General features: G+C 43.0%; 1 protein-coding gene across 4 annotated transcripts; it reads right to left on the reverse strand.

Moving 5' to 3' along the window:
• Window positions 1-277: 277 nt before the first annotated feature.
• Window positions 278-23229, reverse strand: plekhm2 (pleckstrin homology domain containing, family M (with RUN domain) member 2). Of its 4 annotated transcripts, none has more exons than XM_071348256.1 (20): window positions 22615-23229; window positions 21390-21496; window positions 21162-21271; window positions 20616-20715; window positions 20424-20511; window positions 20009-20174; window positions 19496-19549; window positions 17976-18255; window positions 12472-13314; window positions 11981-12050; window positions 11293-11383; window positions 9400-9464; window positions 8481-8569; window positions 8082-8214; window positions 7569-7759; window positions 6578-6643; window positions 6097-6256; window positions 5031-5210; window positions 3959-4075; window positions 278-3799 (listed from the first exon to the last, which is right to left on the reverse strand). In XM_071348256.1, exons 1-20 carry the CDS (start codon window positions 22672-22674, stop codon window positions 3662-3664), a joined length of 3108 nt encoding a protein of 1035 aa, XP_071204357.1. In that variant the 5' UTR covers window positions 22675-23229; the 3' UTR covers window positions 278-3661. The 4 variants fall into 4 exon arrangements, with proteins under 4 accessions (XP_071204357.1, XP_071204356.1, XP_071204360.1 ...); XM_071348255.1 differs by having other exon boundaries at window positions 6091-6256; XM_071348259.1 differs by lacking the exon at window positions 19496-19549.
• Window positions 23230-23351: the final 122 nt, after the last annotated feature.

Consider the following 23351-nt stretch of genomic DNA (forward strand, 5'->3'; position numbering starts at 1 on the left):
GGTACATAGATACATGGGATTTAGATAGCGCTTCCAAAGACCCAAAGGTGCCTTATATTAATTTCAAAGAAACTAAAATCCAAACAAAAACACAGCAAAATTAAACCGAAGCAAAACAGGAAACCAAAAAAAGGCTGCTGAGACTAGCCTAGTCCTTACTCTCCATAGTCACAGTTACAAGCCAGGCATCCACAGACGGCAGGGACTTTGTTCAATAACTTAGCTTAGAACACCTGTGTTAATAAGGTCATTAAAACAAAGACTAGTTGTTGAAAAGTTATGGTTTGAATTTCTTTATTCATGTTGTTCTATTCACAAGTTTTATTTTGTACATTTGTTATTAGCAATATAAAAACACCAAATACATGCAGGTTTTAGTGTGATGATCCCGGGTTATCATACAATAGAGCAATCCCATTAGTTTTATACATTTCAAATAAAAAAAGACAGCTAAACATAATACAAAGAATATATATAGATATAAAAACAAACTTAATTATTAATTTTCTTTTCACAAGTAGTCAATCAAAAGAAGTAATCCACCATTGGCCAGCAATGTCCAACATTTAAATTACTGTTCATAAAGACAAACTTCACTTAACTCTGGATATGAATCCAAGATGCGTCATATTTCCTTTCCTCAATCATATAGACAAACCTTTCAAATACTTAAGTACATTTCTCTAGAACATAATTTTCAACATTCTTACTTCCAGTGAGCTCTAAAACTCCACTGCTTAGAAAACTAAGGGATAAGTACCAACAAAAGAAAGGGAAGTCTGACTTCCATCATAAAATGATGGAAGTCAGTTGAAACTAAAATGGAGGACATGGTTTCTCTGGCTTGAGATGTTGGGTCTTTTCTGCATGGGATCTAGGCTACTACATTTAAATTATTTGTAACATTTCTAACCTGAGATGGAAAATTCTGGGATGTCGGCTTCCCACGCCTACAGAAACAGTAGAATAGAGGCAAGACCACGTGGCACTTAAAATGCTCAAAGCAGAGAATCTTTAGTAATTATGCCTATAACTATAATGCAAATGGAGGACAGGGAACACACATTGTGTATTCACAACCCAGCAAATTAATTTAACTGATTTTTAATCATGTTCGATTAGAAGCCAGCAGCAGTATAAGGCCACATTCAAGAGTAGTCCTTTATTTGGTCAAAACAGGGCCTGAGGCCATTATCGCCAATCAAATTAAGGTAATGAAAAAGAACACATGCTTATTAGGAGCAACAGGCAATGAAACTGAAAGCCTCCAGAAACCTTCTCCTGATGATTGAGGGAAATTCCACAGTAACAGAGTGATCCTGAGACTCAGATTTTTCACTTAAAAAAATCTATGGTGAACAAAAAAACGGATTGCAAAATTAAACAAACCACAACGCCGACTTCTAAAAATGTTAATTGAAAATTTGACAAACACATTTACTGTTGAAGTAGATGTGTTTTTGTCAAATGTTCTGTGGAAATAGTTAAATGTAGTCCTTGTGCAGAGTTGTATGGTTTGTTTAACTTTGCAATCACTGGTTTTTGTTTGGCATACATTTTAAAAGTTACAAATCTGAGTCTTAGCATCACTCTGCCCTTGAGCAATTCCAGGATAGCCATGGCATTGGATAAATTCCCCCCTTGTCAACAGCAACACAAAAATCTTACTTTCACATAACATGCCTACATAAATAATTAGCTACATTGTCAAACAAATGAATGCGAGGATTTGCATTTAATTATGTGGGGGATACATTGTAAGGGGTAAATTGGATTAATGTGATGACAAGTCATATGAATAAAGTAGTGTCATCTCTAGTCAAACTGCTTTTTCTTCATTTACTAATGCATATGGACTGGTTGTACTATAACTACTGGACTAAAAGCAATGGTCTGTCATTGCACAACAGAGTTTCCAGAGCAATAAAACTACAGGTTGTGCAATAAAGTAGGGATGCACTGATGCCTCCACCTGTTGTAGAACACACTAACATTGACATATCCCACATCTTGACCAGGCCACTTGCAACACATGCAATGACAGACACTCCCCTCAAAGGATAGAGGTGTGCCAAATGATTAGAACAAACCACGCAAAAATAAAAGCAAATATATCCTCTTTATAAATTGCATACAATTATACTCACATAACAAGTCGTCTTACAAATGAACAACTATTTGCGCTTATATTTAAAAGCAGCACTGAACATGAACTTCGCATAGAACCCCAATGAACGTATCAGTACCCTCAAATAAAATCACCACGGCTGAAACCCAAAAGCAATGTGCAATCTCGCATTCAACAGCAAGTTACTCTCTCCTCTCATCCTTCTTGTTAAAAGTGTATCCATGCTAGGTTAGACCATTCTCCACTCTGATACTTTAATACTAACTTTGACCATCCAACCCGACATAACTAAAAGGTGGAAAACCCAATGGTAAACCAAGATGGCCGACAAAGGAAAGAGATGAGTGCTGTAACTAATAGTGTATGCCACTTCAAGTGACTTAAGAATAACTATCACAACCTTTGCATGGGAGAGAAGGGTTTTGTTTGAGGTATTTGACAAACCTATACAAGACGAAATCAATGTAGGTCTAGATTCATGGAAAGATGGGCAATGTACATTTGCGTAAGGATTGATAAAAATATAAGTTAATACTTTACCGCGCTTTACATACGCACTATACATGTAGTGTGGTGGTTAAGGTCCAAAAGAACATCATATGTGAGTGACGTCTTATTCTATAACGAGTGCACCTCCTCCAATAACGGCCGACTCAACAACAAGAGGAAAGTCAAGGAGAACATACATACATATAGGGCTGGTACAACTACCGTGTAATTGTGTAACTGACGATTATGGATAAATACAGTCATGAAAATAAAATCATGGTAAAAAAATATGTATTTTTTACATTAAATGAGCTGACTGAAGACAGGACCACAGGCACTGTGCAGTTGAGTCTGTTTCAGAGGTAACATGGACTCTTTACAACATGATGAAACTTTGTTGCTCCTTGCTGAAAAAAGCAAGACGTTTTAGCAACAGTCTTTAGTTGCCTAGGCAATGACCCCCCCCCCCCCCCTCTGCAGCAGCAGCAGCACATGCAGTAAGGAGCGAAGGAGAGGAGAAAATGAGTGTTTAAAAAAAAAAAATATATATAAAAAACATTTTGCTACTCAAACGATTATAACAGTGACCGCAGTCATTTGCCTGACCAATAACAGTCATCCAAAATGCCGTGACTGTCACAGCCCTACATACATGTGCAAGGCCAGGAGTGTGAACAGAGATTCAAACTGCTGTCTGTCTCGCAACATCCCATGAAGACACGTCCTCATATGCTTAACTTAACGTATACTCTCCATAATGTACGCACAACAGAGAGTGCACTTCCCTCTATCTATATGGCTGTTGTCATAATTATATGTAACAGGTTTGGTGTGAATTCCATTCAAACTCAGTCACCCAGTTGAAATTAAATTTGACAATTGAACAAATCCACATAGAAAATAATGGTACATTTTCTATTCACTTGCAGAATTGATAACATTTGAATGCAATTGACTACGACCCTGATGTGTAGAGTAGGAATAGATAGGAGTGTTAGTGAAAGCCTTTTGTCCTATCTGTCCATCCACCTGTCTGTCTGTCTGTCAGCACCAGGGCTCTCTCTGGGCACGTCCCCGGGCCAGGCTGTCACTTCTCTGCCAGGCGCTCCTCATCAGAGCCAAGGCCTCGCCACAACGCTTCTGCACCAACGGCTCTGACACCCTCCTACGAGGCAGACATACCTGGATCACAAGAAAAGAGGGTTGAAAAGAAAGTGCGGGAGACAAAGAGAGCAAGAGAGGGACAGAGACACAGGGAAATCATGTTATTGAGCTGATCCTTTTTTACTGTGATCCTTGCCTGTCTCAAAACTCTTCCTCTTCGATCCTTCTCTCCCTTACCTGGAAAATGTCTCTCCAGGCACTCTCTAGCGCCTCCAGCAGGCGGTCTCTCTCCTCACATCCGCTGAAGTACAACACCCAGGGAGGCAGGAACTGTGCCCTGTCCACTGCAAACTCCTATACACAGAGATAATAATAATAATAACAATAATAATTATGGCAAGAGAGATACAGAGAGAGCGAGTAGAGCATAAGAGAGAGTTCAGTTAAGCAATTCAAAGGCAATGCTACCAAATACTAATTGAGTGTATGTAAACTTCTGACCCACTGGGAATGTGATGAAAGAAATGAAAGCTGAAATAAATCTCTGACATTTCACATTCTTAAAATAAAGTTGTGATCCTAACTGAGCTAAGACAGGGAATTTTTTACTAGGATTAAATGTCAGAAATTGTGAAAAACAGTTTAAATGTATTTGGCTAAGGTGTATGTAAACTTACGACTTCAACTGTATACGAGAGTGGATTCTCGGCCCTCACGAGCATAAACTAAATACAGGCACAGACTGTGTGTGGAAAATTATTTAAGACAGACTACCCAATACAACCCAACATTGCAAAGTTATGAGCATCCTTACAAGCACACCCTTCTCATTCACCTGTGGTGAGTTATTCACAATTTTCGATTAACAAATAAGGTTTTATATGTAAGATGGTTAAATAAAGAGCAAAATTATTGATTATTATATTATTATTTGTGCCCTGGTCATATAAGAGCTCTTGTGACTTCCCACGAGCCGGATTGTGACAAAAACTCACCCTCATTCTTATGTTTAATAAATGTATCGTATAGTGTGTGTGTGGCAGGCTTACAATGATGGCAAAAAAACAACATTTGAAAGTGCGCTGACCCTGGTGCTAGAGGGGGTAGACAGCTGGAGGTTGAATGTTTGAAGGGGTACGGGACTACAAACAAAGTTTGGAAAACACTGATCTACAAGATTCTTCATATAATTAAAATTATTTTATAGTGGTGGCATGTTCAATAGAACAAATTCAATTATAATTGAGACAAAGAGAAAAGACTAGAGGGCACAGGCAAGTGAGGACAAGGCAGGCATGAGGTGACTCACAACAACACAGTACTCTTTGTCGTCCTCCAGGCTGACAGCAGTGACGTCAGAGAGATCAGCTCCGCCCAGTGAGCGGAAGAAGCTAGTCTGGCAGTCCTGGTGGCATGTCAGCAGCTTCCTGTCTGTCACCACCAGGCAACAAGGAATACATGGTGTGGGGGCCACGCCCTGGGGGATCACCTGAAGACAGAAGGGAGGTTTAAAGAATAAAAACAGCTATGGTGGGGGGTGATATAGGGAAACCAGTCTAATTTATTGTTAAATACAGATATAGTTAGCCTATGTATTTCAGAGCTACTGTTAAAACAAAATGTTTTTTTCTGGACCGAAATCTGGCTTAGGTGGTGGGCGTGGCAGGGTCGTGGCCAATGATGCGGTTTTAGATGCCCTCCTGTTGGCTGCAAAATGTAGCTTTTAAAGCAAATGTCCTGCAATTCTACAGATCTTTCCATGGGGCCGAGAGAAAATGTGCTATTTTAAAGCTAATTTCCTGCAATTCTACACATTTTGCCATGGCTTATGCTATCCGAGTGACTCAAACATAAAATCAATGGGGGCCCATGCCATGGCAAAAATATTGTTCGTTCTCAAAGATCTTTTTGAAAAAGTATATTAGGGCCATTATGATTTCGACATACTTTATATCGTTTTAATCGTTTAAGTTTACACTGAAAACCTTTTTCTATCCCGGAAATGTTTGTATAAAAACAATATTTAAAAAAAGTTTGGACAGACGGTACAAAAACAACAACAATATTTGCAGAAAGAAACCCTGAACTAAATGAAAACAAACATATTTCTGATTTTAAAATCAGAGAAAGATCACTTTTCTGCAGTGAATCTTTGATTGAACCTTGAGGAACTGAACTCACTGTTTGGAGATAGGGAATGGCATGGTGTGGGACAGTTCATGCAAAAATATGTTTTTAATCGAGTAGGGTTTTCTTCCCCTCATGGCTATAGCATGGCAAAATCTGTACGGTCAGCCATGCTCACTCATTATTCTCACGGTGCAGTGTGTATCTGTGTCAGAGTGCAGCGTGTGTGTGTATGCCCTCACCCTCACCCCTTTGGAGACAGACTGGCAGAGCACCAGCATCCAGTCGGCCACGTCTCCCTCATTGTCGGCGCTCAGCTCCAGAGGAGGCCGCTCTGTCAGGATCACCTGGAAGGCATGAGGCTGCTCTGTGCTGTTGAAGCGCCGGCAACCTCCGCAGTACTCACCCCTGAGAGAGCGAGGAAGGGTGGGAGAGAGCACACAGAAGATGGTCAAACAACAATGAAAATAGTTAGTCAATAATAGCCTACTATTTACAAAAAATATATATTTTCATAGCGATAGATACCCAACTATGGGTATTTCATTAAATTATGACTTTGGAAAATTCAGCAAAATAAGTGCAATCACCTACGTTTGAACCCAGTGCATTTGTCCAAACAACTTGATCCATAAAAGCTCTAGTCACAGATCCATTCCCTTGTGGAAATTATCCCATCATAAACAGACATGTTGGAGGATGAGCAGTAACACAGCATGCATGCCTTACCCCATAGTGATGGACATTAGTGGTGTCCCATCAGTCTTCTCTGTATACTGGTAGAGAACCCCTTTGCTAAACAAGGACAAGAGGAACACATAATGAAATATATTTAAGCAATAATGCTCAAGGGGGTGTGGTATATGGACAATATACTACGGCTAAGCCGTTAGCCCCCCAAACCCCTGAGGTGCCTTATTGCCATTTTAAAAAGGTTACCAATGTAATTAAAACAGTAAATAAGTAGTTTTGCTTTATACCCGTGGTATATGGCCTCATATACCAAGGCTTTCAGCCAATCAGCATCCAGGGCTTGAACAACCCAGTTTATAATATTGCTTTGAGCACAATGAAATGTGCAAATGTATAATTATATTATTACATTGAATATTGCAGTTACATTAAAAAAATACAGGAATGTGTTACATGTTATAAGGGTACTGTAGCTGTGCTTCAACCTGTTCAAGTAAAGTTACACATAACATTCTATAACAAACGTAATAGAAGGCAGATATATCAGTAACACTTCCTGAAAAACGCATCCAGGTACAATGCTTTATTATTTGTTATAAGCAAGTACGAGCCTGTATGATGTCTTATTATATGGGTTTATTAAAGGTGCAATATGTAGCTTTGTGGGCAACCCAACCAAATTCACACAGAAATGTGAGTTATAGATCCTTCATTCTCATTGAAAGTCTTATAAGCGATAGATCTGTTTTATGGGCATTATTTTTATGCTTACCATCCTTAACTTTTGTTTTTGCGTCTTTTTTTACTTTCGGTTTTGTACACCAGCTTCAAACAGCTAAAGATACAATATTTTTGGTTATTGAAAATATATTACACAGAGGTTTAGACGTTACAATGATACTCTACACTGCTTGTTTCATCACATAAACAGAAATTAGGCAATCAGTTTAGAACTTTAGCAACTAGGCAATGGCAGAGTGATTTCAGCATATTGTTCCTCTAAAAGCCTATGGCTGCCAATACATACCTCAGTACGAGGTAACAGCTCTTCCACAGCTCCTTGCCCAGGTAGGTGGTGCATGCTCTGTAGAGTAGGGGGCCCTCTTTAGTGCTGGACGAGTCCCCAGCGCCCACCAGGGCTGTCTGTGTGGCCAGAGTCACATCCATGGGGTCTTCCCAGTGGACCAAAGAATACAGGCGGATGAGCACTTGAGATACCTACACAGACAACGCGTCATTACACAAGTGTATCCCTTGTCTATTACACATTGTTGTACATGTGTTGAGCATACTGATTGAGTTGGTGATGTCTGTGGCTAGTCATAGCTATGCCTATAACCACTCCATCAGATCCATAATTGATGAGAGTTAAGTGTGTATTGTAATGTGATTCCAATCAAAATAAGTCTTCATTTCATGAGAGCATAAAATCAGTATACAGGCATTCTTTCAAAATGAAATGTCTTTATTTGTATATTTTAGAAATTATGGATGTGTGCAGGCCCAGCTAAGTGAGACAGCAAAAAGTAGTGGTCCTGACCTCACAGTGGGACTCCTGGGAGACAAACTTGGTGAGGGCCAGTTTCTCCATGGTGGCGTCGGTCAGCACAGAGGGGTAGGGGGGCTCCCTGCACCCCTTTATCATGGCCGACGTCAGGGCTGCCAAAAAACAGCTGGGGAAGAGAGAAAAAAAAAAGAGGATGGTGGGTTAGAAGAGAGAGGGAGGGATAAAGAGTGACTTATTCTGCTTCTCTTCTCCTTCATCCGTACTGATATGGAAACATAAGTGAGAGCATGCCAACTAGGAAGTTGCTTTCCACAGTCCAGTCCTTTAGAATTAGCACAGATGGAGGAAAGGACATGGGGAGAGGAAGACACTTTAGACTATGGAGATGCCGCCAGGGAGAAGGAGAGAGAGCAGAGGAGAGGAGGCACTCACACAGTAAGCGATGAGTCGGCCGTGTCCAGGAGGAACTGCCGTCTTCTGTTGGTGCACACCAGCAGGAATGTCTGCTGGTCCAAGCCCACCTGAGAGACGGACAGGGACAATAACACAGCACAACTTAGTGGACTGGACATTGACAGTAACTCTTCCTTCTTGTCGTTTTCCCGTCTTCTGTCTATCAGCTTTTTAGGTGAAGGTCTTGTTGCAGCAATGTGCAATATAAAAGCCATCTTTTCATTTTTTATACCCATAGACTTCCGGTCACTTCCCCAGAGTCAGTTCATCGGACGTTGGGGAAGTAAATAAAAAGGGCCTCATAGCCAAAACCCCAAAGTATCCCTTCAAGGCTTCTTTCATGCACTTCCCTCATACAGTCCAAAGTACTTCATAGCCTAAAGTTATATGGTGGCATCAACACTATTTGGAAAATGAAACTCATTACAAGACTAGTCCATAAAATAAGCATTGGGATTTTACTTTTAGTAAATTGCTACCGCTGCACATATGTCTATAAAAGATCTACTACAATTTGCATTTGAACATTTGAATGACAGACAGTTGAATGACAGAAAGTCACAGAATCAACGGTTTTCAAATTGGTTGCATGATTGTCGGCCCTGTTGGAATTCCCATAAACAATGACTGGAACAACGTGAACCTAGTAAACTCATCATGAACCATCTGACCTCATGAACGTTGTGACACTGTGACCCTGAAGCTAAACATTGACCAAGACAACCCTAAAGCTAAAACTTGAAGAAAAACTATTGTGTCCTTGCAGCCATTCGACAGCCATTCGACAGCCATTCGACAGCCATTCGACAGCCATTCGACATGTGTCCTTGCAGCCATTCGGCAGCCATTCAACAATCCTGACACTAGACAACATATCCCAGCAGTATAGACAACTTACAGAGACAAAGTCCAACTCATTGTAAGAGATGGCATCCTCTACTGTATAGGGCTTTTCCGCTGCACCTGAAAGAGCAAGAGAGAGAGCGTTTGAGTGTGGGATGAACAGACAGACAGAGAGACAGACAGAGACAGACAGCTACAGTGCATTTGGAAAGAATTCAGACCCCTTGACTTTTTCCACATCTTGTTACGTTACAGCCTAATTCTAAAATTGATTACAATACCCCATAATGACAAAGCAAAAACAACTGAAATATCACATTTACACAAGTCAGAGCAAAATATTTATATTTAATGGCTGCCTTTTGACATTGCTTGTCACGCTCTGTCCTATCTATCTACAGTGCATTTGGAAAGTACTCAGTACTTTGTTGAAGCACCTTTGGCAGCAATTACAGCCTTGAGTGTTCTTGGGTATGCGCTACAAGCTTGGCACACCTGTATTTGGGAAGTTTCTTCCATTCTTCTCTGCAGATCCTCTCAAGGTCTGTCAGGTTTGATGGGGAGCGTCGCTGCACAGCTATTTTCAGGTCTCTCCAGAGATGCTAGATCAGGTTGAAGTCTGGGCTCAGGCTGGGCCACTCAAGGACAATAAGAGACTTGTCCCGAAGCCACTCCTGCGTTTTCTTGGCTGTGTGCTTAGGGTCGTTGTCTTGTTGGAAGGTGAACCTTTGCCCCAGTCTGAGGTCCTGAGCGCTCTGGAACAGGTTTTCATCAAGGATCTCTCTGTATTTGCTCTGTTCATCTTTCCCTCGACCCTGACTAGTCTCTCAGTCCCTGCCGCTGAAAAACATCCCCACAGCATGATGCTGCCACCACAATGCTTCACCCTAGGGATGATGCCAGGTTTCCTCAAGACGTGACGCTTGGCATTCAGGCCAAAGAGTTTAATCTTGGTTTCTTCAGACCAGAGAATCTTGTTTCTCATGGTCTGAGAGTCTTTTAGGTGCCTTTTGGCAAACTCCAAGTGGGCTGTCATGTGTCTTTTACTGAGGAGTGGCTTCCATCTGGCCACTCTACCATAAAGGCCTGACTGGTGGAGTGCTGCAGATGGTTGTCCTTCTGGAAGATTCTCCCATCTCCACAGAGGAACTCTGGAGCTCTGTCAGAGTGACCGTCGGGTTCTTAGTCACCTCCCTGAACAAAGTCTTTCTCCCCGATTGGTCAGTATGGCTGGGCAGCCAGCTCTAGTCAGTGTCTTGGTGTTTCCAAACTTCTTCAATTTAAGAATGATGGAGGCCACTGTGTTTTTGGGGACCTTCAATCGTGCAGAAATGTTTTGGTACCCTTCCCCAGATCTGTCCCTCGACAGAATCCTGTCTTGGAGCTCTACGGACAATTCCTTTGACCTCATGGCTTGGTGTTTGCTCTGACACGCACTGTCAAAAGTGGGAACTTAAATATACAGGTGTGCCTTTCCAAATCATGTCCAATCAATTAAATTTACCACAGGTGGACTCCAATCAAGTTGTAGAAACATCAAGGATGATCAATGGAAGCAGGATGCACCTGAGTCTCATAGCAAAGGGCCTGAATACTTATGTAAATAAGGTATTTCTGTTTCTTATTTTTAATACATTCTGCAAATTTTCTAAAAACCATTTTTTCCTATGTAATTATGGGGTATTGTGTAGATTGATGAGAATTTTTTTTATTTCATCCATTTTAGAATAAGGCTGTAACGTAACAAAATGTGTAAAAGTCAAGTGGTCTAATACTTTCCAAATGCACTGTAGATAGATAGGATAGAGCATGACAAGCAAAGTCAAAGGCAGCCATTAAATATAAATGTAATGACCATCACACAAAGACAGAGAGACAGAGAGAGAGATATAGATAGAAACAGTAAGAAAGAGAGTATCTGAGAGCGTGATGAGCAGTAAACCCTCACCTTTCCTCAGCAGGTAGATGTAACAGTCAGTCAGCAGCAGGTAGAGAGGCTGCAAGTTCCCCTCCATGTGACCTGTGCTCATCCTCACCATCTGGGAACAGACAGAACTAAACACTCAGGACTGCACCGCTCCCGAGTGGCACAGCGGTCTAAGGCACTGCATCTCAGTGCTAGAGGCGTCACTGCAGACCCTGGTTCGATTCCAGGCTGTATCACAACCGGCCATGATTGGGAGTCCCATAGGGTGGCGCACAATTGGCCCAGTGTCATCCGGGTTAGGGTTTGGCCGTCATTGTAAATAAGAATTTGGTCTTAACTGACTTGCCTAGTTAAATAAAGGTTCAATATAAATTCAAAATATACACTGCAAAGCATACTAATAGTACTTGTTTATTCACCAATACATTTGAATACTTTTCCCCCAGATATGTATTCAGAATGGACATGGTTGTGACAGCGTCCCGATTCTCCATGCTTCTCCTAGTGTGCGGTTGCACACTCCCTTTCAAGGATTGAAATGCTTTGGATTGGAGGGAAGCATTGGCTGGAGGGAAATTCCACTATTGTTAAATCCATGACAGGGAGTGTTTAAAACCAGAGCACTAGCTCAAATGATCACAATGTATGGCCTTTACAACCCCCTCCCCCTCCACCCAACATAATATACCACAGTGAAACAGAGGCTTACCTTGAAGAGCTGCTCCTCGTTCTCTCTGAAGACGTGGATCATGAGCAGCAGCAGGTGATTGTTGTCCACCCTGAAACGGCCACACAGAATCAGCACACCACTGTGGCTAAAGTATTGCCCAAAAAAAAGGCTTATAAGGTCCATTGTTTAATTTGGTATACGACCTGACTGATTTCAGATAGAAATGTGAATTATACATCTTTCATTATGATTGCTTCCCCTCCGTAAGTTTCATTTTACTCATATCAGCTTCATACAGCAATATTATAAACTATATTTCTGGTTATTAAAAATGTTTTTCTTAGCGGTTTAGATGGTACAATGATTCTCTACACTATACATTGCTAGTTATGTCACAAACTGAAATCAGGCGGACATTAAAAAATTTTAGAAACCAAAAATCGGCTCAGCTAAATTCGACATATTGCACCATTAAAAAAAGGTTTAATTCATGGTTCACCTAAAAATGTGTTAAGTAACCCTCAACTCACTTGAATTCTGCAGGATGAGAGTTTTCCGTTGGCCTGAGCCTGTCCTCTTCCGTCTCCTCTTCAGTTTCTCCAGCAGCCAATCCATTCTCAACCATTACTGCCTCATCCTTTTCCTCCTCATCACACTCTTCCTCCTCTAGGGAGGGGTCCTGTCCTGGCGGTGCCTCTGCCTCAACTTCATGGCCACCAAGAAGAGCCTGCGACTGACCATGCCCTGCAGTGTCATGGTGGCCACTACGCAGGGCAGCAGCGTCTGGACTGTGGGGGGTAAAGCAGTAAAAGTCTGCAGGAGCCGGGGGGGCCTGCAGGAAGTTGGGACTCGGGGCCAGAGCAGGGCGCAGCAGGGGGGGGACCCTGGCTTCTGGGTTAGGCGGCTCACCCATCGAATCCCCTCGAAAGGGCTGCTGCACCGGGGGCTGCGGGTTGGCTTCAAGGCTGGCGGGGGAGGGCCTTCTGGGGAGGGAACTCTGCTGGGTTTTCTCCCCCTCTTCTTCTTCTTCAGCTGGTCGCCCCCAGGTCTTCCCCCCATCCAGAGCACCGTTGAGCCGGTCCATGACGTCACGTAGGGGCTGGCCAACGCTGTCCATGGATGTGTCGGTCATCTCAGGAAGCCGCAGGAGGCCCTCTGACTCCTCCTCCTCCCCTGTCTCCCTCCTGCTGCTCCTCCTCACCGTCTCGGCCCCTGAGCCCTGCGGCAACCCCACAGAGGGGCTCCAGGTGTCTCCTTCTGGTCCCTCACATCCAGCCGGGGCTCTGTCGTCTGCCACATTGTTCTGGTCACCGCTCACCGTGGAGCTTTTCACGCTACAGCGCTTCTTGGATGGCTTCCTTCGTCTGGCCATCCTGGTGGAAAAGAAACAACCACGTCATAATGGGTTGTTCATGTGTACTCTTCCTGGGCCCATTGTATAAATTAACAATCACATTTTCCAAGCCATAGAGCTACAAGGCTTGCTGACCTGTATGTGTGTGCCAATAAATCAAATCAAATATTTATTTGTCACATGCGCCGAATACAACAGGTGTAGACCTGACAGTGAAATTTGGGATGCACCGATATGGCATTTTTGGCCGATACCGATATTTTCCTTGCCAAAAACCCCGATACCAATAACAGATTTGAAAGATTTTTGCGGCCTTTTAAGCATTCTAGTATAGTTTAAAAGTTCTCACACACACAGCGGTCTAAGGCACTGCATCTCAGGGCAAAAAGCTCTCACTACAGTCTCTGGTTCGAATCCAGGCTGTATCACATCCGGCCGTGGTTGGGAGTCTCGTAGGGCAGCGCACAATTGGCCCAGCATCGTCCGGGTTTGGCCAGGGTAGGCCGTCATTGTAAATAAGAATTTGTTCTAAACTGACTTGCCTAGTTAAATAACACACACAGACCAAAAACGTATTTTGTTGGCATTTACGTATGTCCCCCGTTTCCATCTTGTCCAGCTGTGTATGTAACATTTCACGTAAACCCTGTTTCTTGTCTGCATCAAAGTAGCTGTCCTTGTACCGACACAGTAGAGGCTTGTTCACAGATCGCTTGTTCACAGCCTCGAGTACTTTTGTAAGTTTTAACCCCACGGTCTGTGTCGGCAGTTTTGTTGAGCAGACGTTTAAATGCCATGACAGAGGGTATCACGTAGTTGATCAGCTTATTTCTCGAGTCAGTTGTTTGGAGCTAGGAGTATGTTAATGTTTCCAAGTTTCAAACATGTTCAACTGCCATTGAAATGGCAGCAGCGGTATGAGAACTAGCACATTCTTGAGCAAGCAATACAGCTTTTCTCAGTACGAAATCCTCGTCGACCCACTGTGCTGTCAGAATCAGCATGCTCATGGGGCTGACATCACTGGTTCAAATGTCAGTCGTGAAGCTAATAGCAGGGACGCCCATTGCAAGTAGCTCATGGATGTGTTTCAACAACACTGTATAACTCCGGTAGGGCAACATCTGAAAAATAGCAACTACTTGGTAGTCTGTACCGGTGCTCGACCAGTCGACGAAAGCCAACATCATCCACGACAGAGAACGGTTGATTGTCAAGGGCAATGAATTCCATTATCTTGGCGTTAATGGATTTCGACGTTGAGTTGTCTCGCTGAAACTTTCTTACTCTTTCAAATGACTGCTCGACTTGAACTTATTTAGTTGTTGGAAGTGTGTGCTTAGTATTTTTCTTCTTTTGTTCTGTGTAGCGCTGTACTTTTCGTGGCGTCATTACGTCATCTAACTACGTTGTATAGGTATGCACGTCAGCTTTGACATCGGGTCAATGCCAATGTTGCCATTATTAGCTAATATCTTCTGATTTCGATATGCTCACCGATATATCGTGCATCCCTAAGTGAAATGCTTACTTACAAGCCCTTAACCAACAATGCAGTTAAGAAAAATAAGTGTTAAGAAAGTATTTACTAAAATAAACTGAAGTAAAATGAAAATGGAAAAATAACAAATAATTAAAGAGCAACAGTAGCGAGGCTATATACAGGGGGTACCGGTACAGAGTCAATGTGCGGGGGCACAGGTTGTTTGAGGTAATATATAGGTAGAGGTAAAGTGAAAATGCATAGTTAATAAACAGAGAGTAGCAGCAGCGTACAAATGGGGGGGGGGGGACAATGCAAATAGTCCGGGTTGCCATTTGATTAGCTGTTTAGGAGTCTTATGGCTTGGGGGTAGAAGCCTTTTGGACCTAGACTTGGTGCTCAGGTACCGCTTGCCATGCGGTACCTGAGAGAACAGTCTATGACTAGGGTGGCTGGAGTCTTTGGCAATTTTTAGGGCCTTCCTCTGACACCGCCTGGTATAAAGGTCCTGGATGACAGGAAGCTTGGCCCGAGTGATGCACTGTGCGTACGAATTACCCTCTGCAGTGCCTTCCGGTCGCAGTCCGAGCAGTTGCCATACCAGGCAGTGATGCAACCAGTCAGGATGCTCTCGATGGTGCAGCTGTAGAACTTTTTGAGGATCTGAGGACCCATTCCACATCTTTTCAGTCTCCTGAGGAGGAATAGGCGTTGTCGTGCCCTCTTTACGACTGTCTTGGTATGTTTGGACCATGATAGTTCATTGGTGATGTGGACACCAAGGAACTTGAAGCTCTCAACCTGCTCCACTACAGCCCTGTCAATGAGAATGGGGGCGTGCTCAGTTCTCCTTTTCCTGTAGTCCACAATCATCTCCCTTGTCATGATCACGTTGAGGGAGACGTTGTTATCCTGGCACCACACTGCCAGGTCTCTGACCTCCTCCCTATAGGCTGTCTCATCGTTGTCGGTGAACAGGCCTACCACTGTTGTGTCGGCTGCAAACTTGATGGTGTTGGGAGTCGTGCTTGGCCATGCAATCATGGGTGAACAGGGAGTACAGGAGGACACTGAGCACGCACCCCTGATGGGCCTCTGTGTTGAGGATCAGCGTGTTGTTACCTACCCTTACCACCTGGGGGTGGCCCGTTAGGAAGTCCAGGATCTAGTTGCAGAGAGAGATGTTTAGTCCTAGGGTCCTTTGCTTAGTGATGAGCTTTGAGGGCACTATGGTGTTGAACGCTGAGCTGTAGTCAGGCAATGAATAGCATTCTCACATAGGTGTGCCTTTTGTCCAGGTGGGAAAGGGCAGTGTGGAGTGCAATAGAGATGGCATCATCTGTGGATCTGTTGGGGAGGTATGCAATTTGGAGTGGATCTAGGGTTTCTGGGATAATGGTGTTGATGTGAGCCATGACCATCCTTTCAAAGCACTTCATGGCTACAGACGTGAGTGCTACGGGTCTGTAGTCATTTAGGCAGGTTACCTTGGTGTTCTTGGGAACAGGGATTATGGTGCTCTGCTAGAAACATGTTGGTAATACAGACTTGGTCAGGGACAGGTTGAAAATGTCAGTGAAGACAGTTGCCAGTTGGTCAGTGCATGCTTGGAGAACACGTCCTGGTAATATGTCTTGCTCTGCGGCCTTGTGAATGTTGACCTGTTTAAAGGTCTTACTCACATTGGCTACGGAGAGCGTGATCACACAGTCGTCCGGAACAGCTGATGCTCTCATGCATGCTTCAGTTTTGCTTGCCTCAAAGCTAGCATAGAAGTCATTTAGCTCGTATGGTAGGCTCATGTCACTGGGCAGCTCGCGGCTGTGCTTCCCTTGTAGTCCGTGATAGTTTGCAAGCCCTGCCACATCCGACGAGCGTCGGAGCCGGTGTAGTATGATTCAATCTTTGTATTGTATTGACGCTTTGTCGGAGGGCATAGCGGGATTTCTTATAAGCGTCCGGGTTAGAGTCCCGCTCCTTGAAAGCGGCAGCTCTACCCTTTAGCTCAGTGCATAGGTTGCCTGTAATCCATGGCTTCTGGTTGGGGAATGTACGTGAGATGCACTTATTGATGAAGCCAGTGACTGATGTGGTGTACTCCTCAATGCCATCGGAAGAATCGCAGAACATATCCCTAGTCTGTGCTAGCAAACCAGTCCTGTAGTTTAGCACCTGCGTCATTTGACCACTTCTGTATTGAGCGAGTCACTGGTACTTCCTGTTTTAGTTTTTGCTTGTAAATAGGTATCAGGAGGATAGAATTATGGTCAGATTTGCTAAATGGAGGGCGAGGGAGAGCTTTGTACGCATCTCTGTGTGTGGAGTAAAGGTGGTCTAGAGTTTTTTATTTTTCTCTGGTTGCACATGTAACATGCTGGTAGAAATTAGTTTCCCTGCATTAAAGTCCCTGGCCACTAGGATCGCCACCTCTGGAATATAATTTTCTTGTTTGCTTATGGCCTTATACAGTCTTAGTGCCAGCAACGGTTTATGGTGGTAAATAGACAGCTACGAAAAATATAGATGAAAACTCTTGGTAAATAGTGTGGTCTACAGCTTATCATGACATACTCTACCTCAGGCGAGCAAAACCTCGAGACTTCTTTAATATTAAGTACTTGGTACTTCGTGCACCAGCTGTTATTTGCAAAGACACTGACCACCACCCCTTGTCTTACCGGAGGCAGCTGTTCTATCTTGCCGACTCACCGAAAACCCAGCTAGATGTATGTTATCTAGGTCGTCGTTCAGCCACGACTGAAACATAAGTTATTACAGTTTTTAATGTCCCGTTGGTAAGATAGTCTTGATTGGATATCATCCATTTTATTTTACAATGCACGTTGGCTAATAGTGGGTCGGGGTGCCTTGTAAGGATCCGACGGCGAGTTGATAATCCACCTCTAATGACTGATCCTTACAAGGCACCCCGACCTACGTCCCCGATATTTCCGTCTCTTCTTCATTCAAATGACGGGGATTTGGGCCTTATCGGGTGTCTGAGGGCTTTGTTGATCTGATAACTTTAGCTTACAGACATCGAGATTAAGTGATAATGTGCCAATTGGATTCAACAACTCCAAGCTCTGTATTGAGGCTGAGAAAAGTATGGGTAACATAAAAGGATAACCACCTAACTAGGCTAATTCCCATGTAGTTTTAGCCACAGAGGCTAATGTTAGGGGTGTGTGCTGTACCTGATAACCTCTAGCTCGTTGCTGGTGCTCTCCATGTCGTCCCTGGTGTCGTGGTGGCAGCTGGCTGTGTGGACGGGTGTAATGTCGGCCGAGGTGTTGGTGTCCGAGTACTCGTTGAAGGGGTTGTGTCTGAAGGTGGGGCTGCGGGGCGGTGGCGGCGATGTTCCCCTCACTGTGATGCCGGCAGCGGCTGCCCGGAGAATCACAGAATCACTGAAGACCGTCTGAGGGTCTGAGGCATTTGAGCGAGGACAGCTGACTGGGTCGGTGAGGTCACCCTCTATGGAGGGACACACACAGTCAAATGAATAGCAGAACAGTCACACGTACAGTATGCCAAAGGCTACTAATCACACTCTGGGTTTAAATGAATGAGAATAGATACTGGTGCTTTGGCTGGAACAGGGGTGAGAAGCACACACGCGTGAGAAGGTCACACAGGCAGGAAGACAGACATAAGCTTGTCAAGTGACAAAGGCCGTGGCTAAACCCTCCTACCATAGCTTACTGTAAAATATAGTTCATAAAGTATACATAAGGGCACAAGTGTTTATTAAATAGATTTAGGATGTTTCATTATCTGTTCAAATTAGGTGCCTAATTGATGTTGTTGAAGTCAATCAATGCAACATACCAGGACTTGCTTGGATAAATAATACTTAAATTAAACTATTTAGCCTATGTCAGGTGAATGAATGCAGTGCTACACGCTACAGTTGGTGACAAAAGCTATAAAGGCTGGGTTGAACCTAGACCAAATACATGCATTCCAATGTTTCCACAGAGAGAAAGAGAATATTCCACATATATGCCAGTAGACACCAGACAGAGTGAGTACCATTTGCATCAGGCAATGCAGCTCTCATTAGTAATATTCCACATCAATGCTGCATTAGCTTTAGGATCACATCTTCAAAGAGAAACATGTTGCGTGGTTCATTAAAACATGATTGACAACATCTAACAATTCACCAGTGCATAGAAATTTCTGCTTAGAAAATAACTTACCTGGCCATAAATCGTATTAAATGTTGGCAATAGTGCCACATCATAATTTATTGCATAAAGGTGAGCACAAAATGCCCCTAAAATTATATATGAATTTTTTTTACATCTAGGCATCATTATGCAATTCCTCCTGTCATACTCTACAAATGTAATGATATTGAGGAGTGATGCTTGATTCAGTAGTGTCTTCAAATACAAGTGTAAAAGCATTACCAATCCATTTTGCCTACTTCCCAAGAAACTAGCAGTAGATTAATCAAAAGCCCTTTGATTCCTTTCTCTACCATTCCCTCTTAGCATTAGATAGCTGCTTGTTCTTTATCAGTATTGATATTGCAATTAAGATACTCCAATTAAACCACTGGCTACATACAGAGGACCAGCATGCATTCAGCACACACAGTGGGATGGAGGACATGCATGATGCTGTGAGACGGGGAAGGGGGTGGCAGGAGAGGTGAGGACGGACACAGAGAGGGAGGAAGGATAGGGGAGGGGTAACCATGTCCCACCTTCCCAGTCTGCACTTGGCTGCAACACGGGGAAGATGTCACCGAAATCATAATCTAAAAAAAGGAGGGATAAGACTCAACATTAGAACAGGAAGGCCCGAGAGAGAAGAGACAATGGCACAAACTGAAAACATGACATATGAGAGAAATATGATACACATGATGATAACAGACACAGGTATGGCAAGGCAGACAGAAAACTACAATAAAAAAATGAAGACTCAATGGTTTGTGGAAAGTGATGAGAGATACTGTATGAAAACATTCACACCACACTGTATGGGGGGCTCATAGAAAATGAATTCAATGTGAGCACTAGACTATTATTTCTACGTAATAACCCATGAGCCACAACGGGTTAACCTGACCGATCCAACTTCAGCATCAACACCCCATTACTTGACACACCAGCCTATGAATTAGGCTTAATGCACCGCATAAGACAGAGTGGGTGGAGACTGAAACCGAGGTGGAGAAAGAGAAAGCAAGACAGAGAAAGTTGGAGCCCCTGACCTTCGCTGGACGGGGCGATGGCGCTGTCATCCCATTCCAGGTTGGTGGAGGTGAAAGAGTGCAGGGACAGGCTGTCCGAGCTTGGGAGACGCTCCTCAAAGTCCAGAAGGTTCTGGGGCTTGTAGTACTCCGGCATGTAGGGGGCCACGTCCAAGTACGGGACATCCTAACACCCAGAAAACAAAACAATGGAGGTTTGAGAGTGTTGTTGATATTACATTATACATGTCTTTTTTTTGACTGAATTATTTATTGGTTTTATGCACCAACCATGTACTCTGTTTACATTCTTTGGTTAAGCCAAGTTGTACCTTCTTTTGTTACAATAAAGCCTGAACATTGAACTGTTGGACTTTTGTAAATTAGGGGTATTGATGTGAATTCTAATGGTTTCAAACAACTGTCTAATACTGACCAACTCCAGATCAAAGCGAATGAACTCCAGTCCCGACACCAAAGTGAGGAAGAGCGTGAGGTGATCATGGCTGCATACCAATGCATTTCTGGGGGAGAGATTCAAAGCAAATGATGTATTTACAATAAGGAGACTGGCTACATGCATTGGTCAAAAGGCATAATATGATGCTCTTTAGGTCAGAAGACTCACTTGAAGTAATACTTCTGCAGCAATCCTTGGTTCTCTTGGAAGAGACGGAGGTAGCTTTCTAAGGAGCTCTCACTCAGTGCTAGGTATAACCAGGCACGACCTGCTCAGAAAAGACAACAGAAAAATAATTGCTCAGTACGAGGGACATGGGCATAAGTAGATCATTTTTACAAGTACCCTCTATTCTTTCTTTCCTGCCTGAACTTGCAAATAAGTCAAACAAGTAGGCCTACAAAGAAACCTCTCTGTAAAAAGAGAAGCAAATATGTGCAAACCACAGTGGTAATTACTGTAATCCTGACCTCAAATAACAGCAGTCTTGTGCTACATTTCTGGCATGTGACACAAGAGGAACTTACATTTGCCAAACCACTAACAAATGTCGTTCACATTATGACAGTAAATGGGAGTGTATGAATTTATTTACAGAAATGGCATGTATGTGTGTATTAGTGTTTACTACTATGAAATGTTTGTCTCTTAAGTTGCCCACAAGGCTGATGTGAATGTGTGCGTAAGATGTGGTGAAAATTGTTGTGTTCTTACTTCGCCCAAGGTTGGTTGCTATGCGCTGGAGCTCGTCTATCTGCCGGACCGCTTCCCTGCGGGTGAAGTGTAGAACCAGGACCCAATAACCTGAGGAGATATCCTGCAGCCTGCAATGCACAAAACAGGAGAGTTGAAGAACATAGTTCAAAACGTACAATCACAGACAATGTCAGAGTTAGGATGTATCAAAGTACTGAGAAGATTTGTCTCTCTCAGTCTTCTTACCCATAGAGCAGAGCATGGTCGAGGTGCTCACACAGCCGCTGTAGGACCCGGTCGTGATTCCGGATAGCTGGAGTTTCATCCTCACAGGCAGCAAAGTAACTCTGCAACTGCAGTCAAGGCACAACACAGGTGGAACTGATGTGAGTAGGCCCACAGCCAAACTAGAAATATGGTGATTTCTTCCCCAGTCATGAGACCCTGAGAGGAGTACCACATGCATCAAATATTGACAGCTGACAAGCATGATTGTGCAATGTCTGTCTAAGGATACAGTATAGGCTTTGATGGGAGTATGGAGCCTGAAATTGGTTAAATGCTACAGTATATCTGATCCCCTAAATGGTATTACCATGACTAACTTAAATTAATCAGACTTTTGTTCGTCACCTCAGAAAAGACCAGTTAAACAGCACTGACTGAATATACTGGAATGTAGAAATGTAATAAATTCCAGTCCCCTGATGGTAATGTGACCACGAGACAGACTGGGTACAGGAATTAACCAAATATAGGCAGGAGATGATTTGAATATCATATCAGGCAAGGTCTATAAAGCAGTGGTCGTCTGGCACAGTGCAAATACTTTGGAAGGATGGGACTCAATGTTACCACACTGCACAGGTTTATGCAAAGGATGAATGTCAACATTCAAACAGGGTTCAGCCTAATTTATGAAGACACCTAGAAGTCAAATACTGAATGTCAATGTTTTCACAGTAGTCATGTTTATCTTAAACAAGTTTATTGAAATGTGTTTGGAAAATTAACAACAATATGTTGTCCTTCAAATAGACCTAGTTAGCTACCTAAGGGTTGCTGAATCGACAATGACAATTTATTTTAGAAGCAACAGTTTATTACATGACAGTATCGATATGCGGCAGTCAGGCAGCAGCAGGGTTAGTGCTGCTGTGCTTTGTTTTCACCAGCCATTGAATGTCTCGACTAACCAATTCAATACTAGTGACGTTAGCTAGTAAACAAAACACCCATGTTGATATACTCAATCCATATTTGTTGGCTAACTAAACAATCTTCAAGGACCTTAAAGTCATCAACTGTTTTTCTTTCATGGACCAGGCCTACTTATCCTAGCATGCGTTTATTTTTTACGCCTGCGACATAACTTAGGGTAATAGTCATGTTTACCGTCTTCAAATCAGTTAGTTACCTAATCATGCTAGCATGAAGAATGTGTGCATACGAGACTTAATATCAGTCTTACCTTCTTGACAGACAAAGAAATGTTTTCCAATATTCGGTCCTTCACTTTGAGTTGATCCATCACTGGTCTCTTTGGCTGCCTGCAGCTGTCAGCTGATTCCCAGAAGTCTCGATGTGGTCTGTTTATGTTCTCAAAGCTAGACAACTAATAGCTAAGCTAGCTAGCCATATATATTTAATGCTGGTACAGTAATTGGCTAGCATACAACATAAAACATCAAGCAAGCAGCTGACTAGGTAACGATAACGTTACCGTAGTTAAACTAGCACACAAGACAATGGCAAGCGCTAGCTACTAACGTTGACTAGTTTCCTAGCTGACGTTAGCTAGCTACGGTCTCATTACTAGCCTCGGAAACGCTTCGAATGACTATTCAACTAAACTGGCTAACACGTTAGCTTGCTCGCTATCTAGCCAACGAGTTACCTTAGCGCTAGAGAATGAATCTCCCGCTGTCATAGGTTGCATACACTTTCGGTGTAGCTAGCTACCCAGTACTTTAATATCCGAATTGTTCTTCAATACATGCACTTCTTCAAGCTCAATGTTTAGTCTAGTGGAGGAATTAAGTTCTTGACAATGATTAGCTCAGCAGCTAGCCATTTCAAGTTCTACGTCACTAACCGCCTGTCAATGAGCTCGTGACACACCAACGTCACCACCAACAAAATGATGGTAGACAGATGTAGGAACTGATATTTTCGCCACAAAATTAATTGTAATATATGTTCTGCCAT

The sequence above is a fragment of the Salvelinus alpinus genome, chromosome 17, assembly GCF_045679555.1.
Source record: "Salvelinus alpinus chromosome 17, SLU_Salpinus.1, whole genome shotgun sequence".
NCBI lineage: Eukaryota > Metazoa > Chordata > Actinopteri > Salmoniformes > Salmonidae > Salvelinus > Salvelinus alpinus.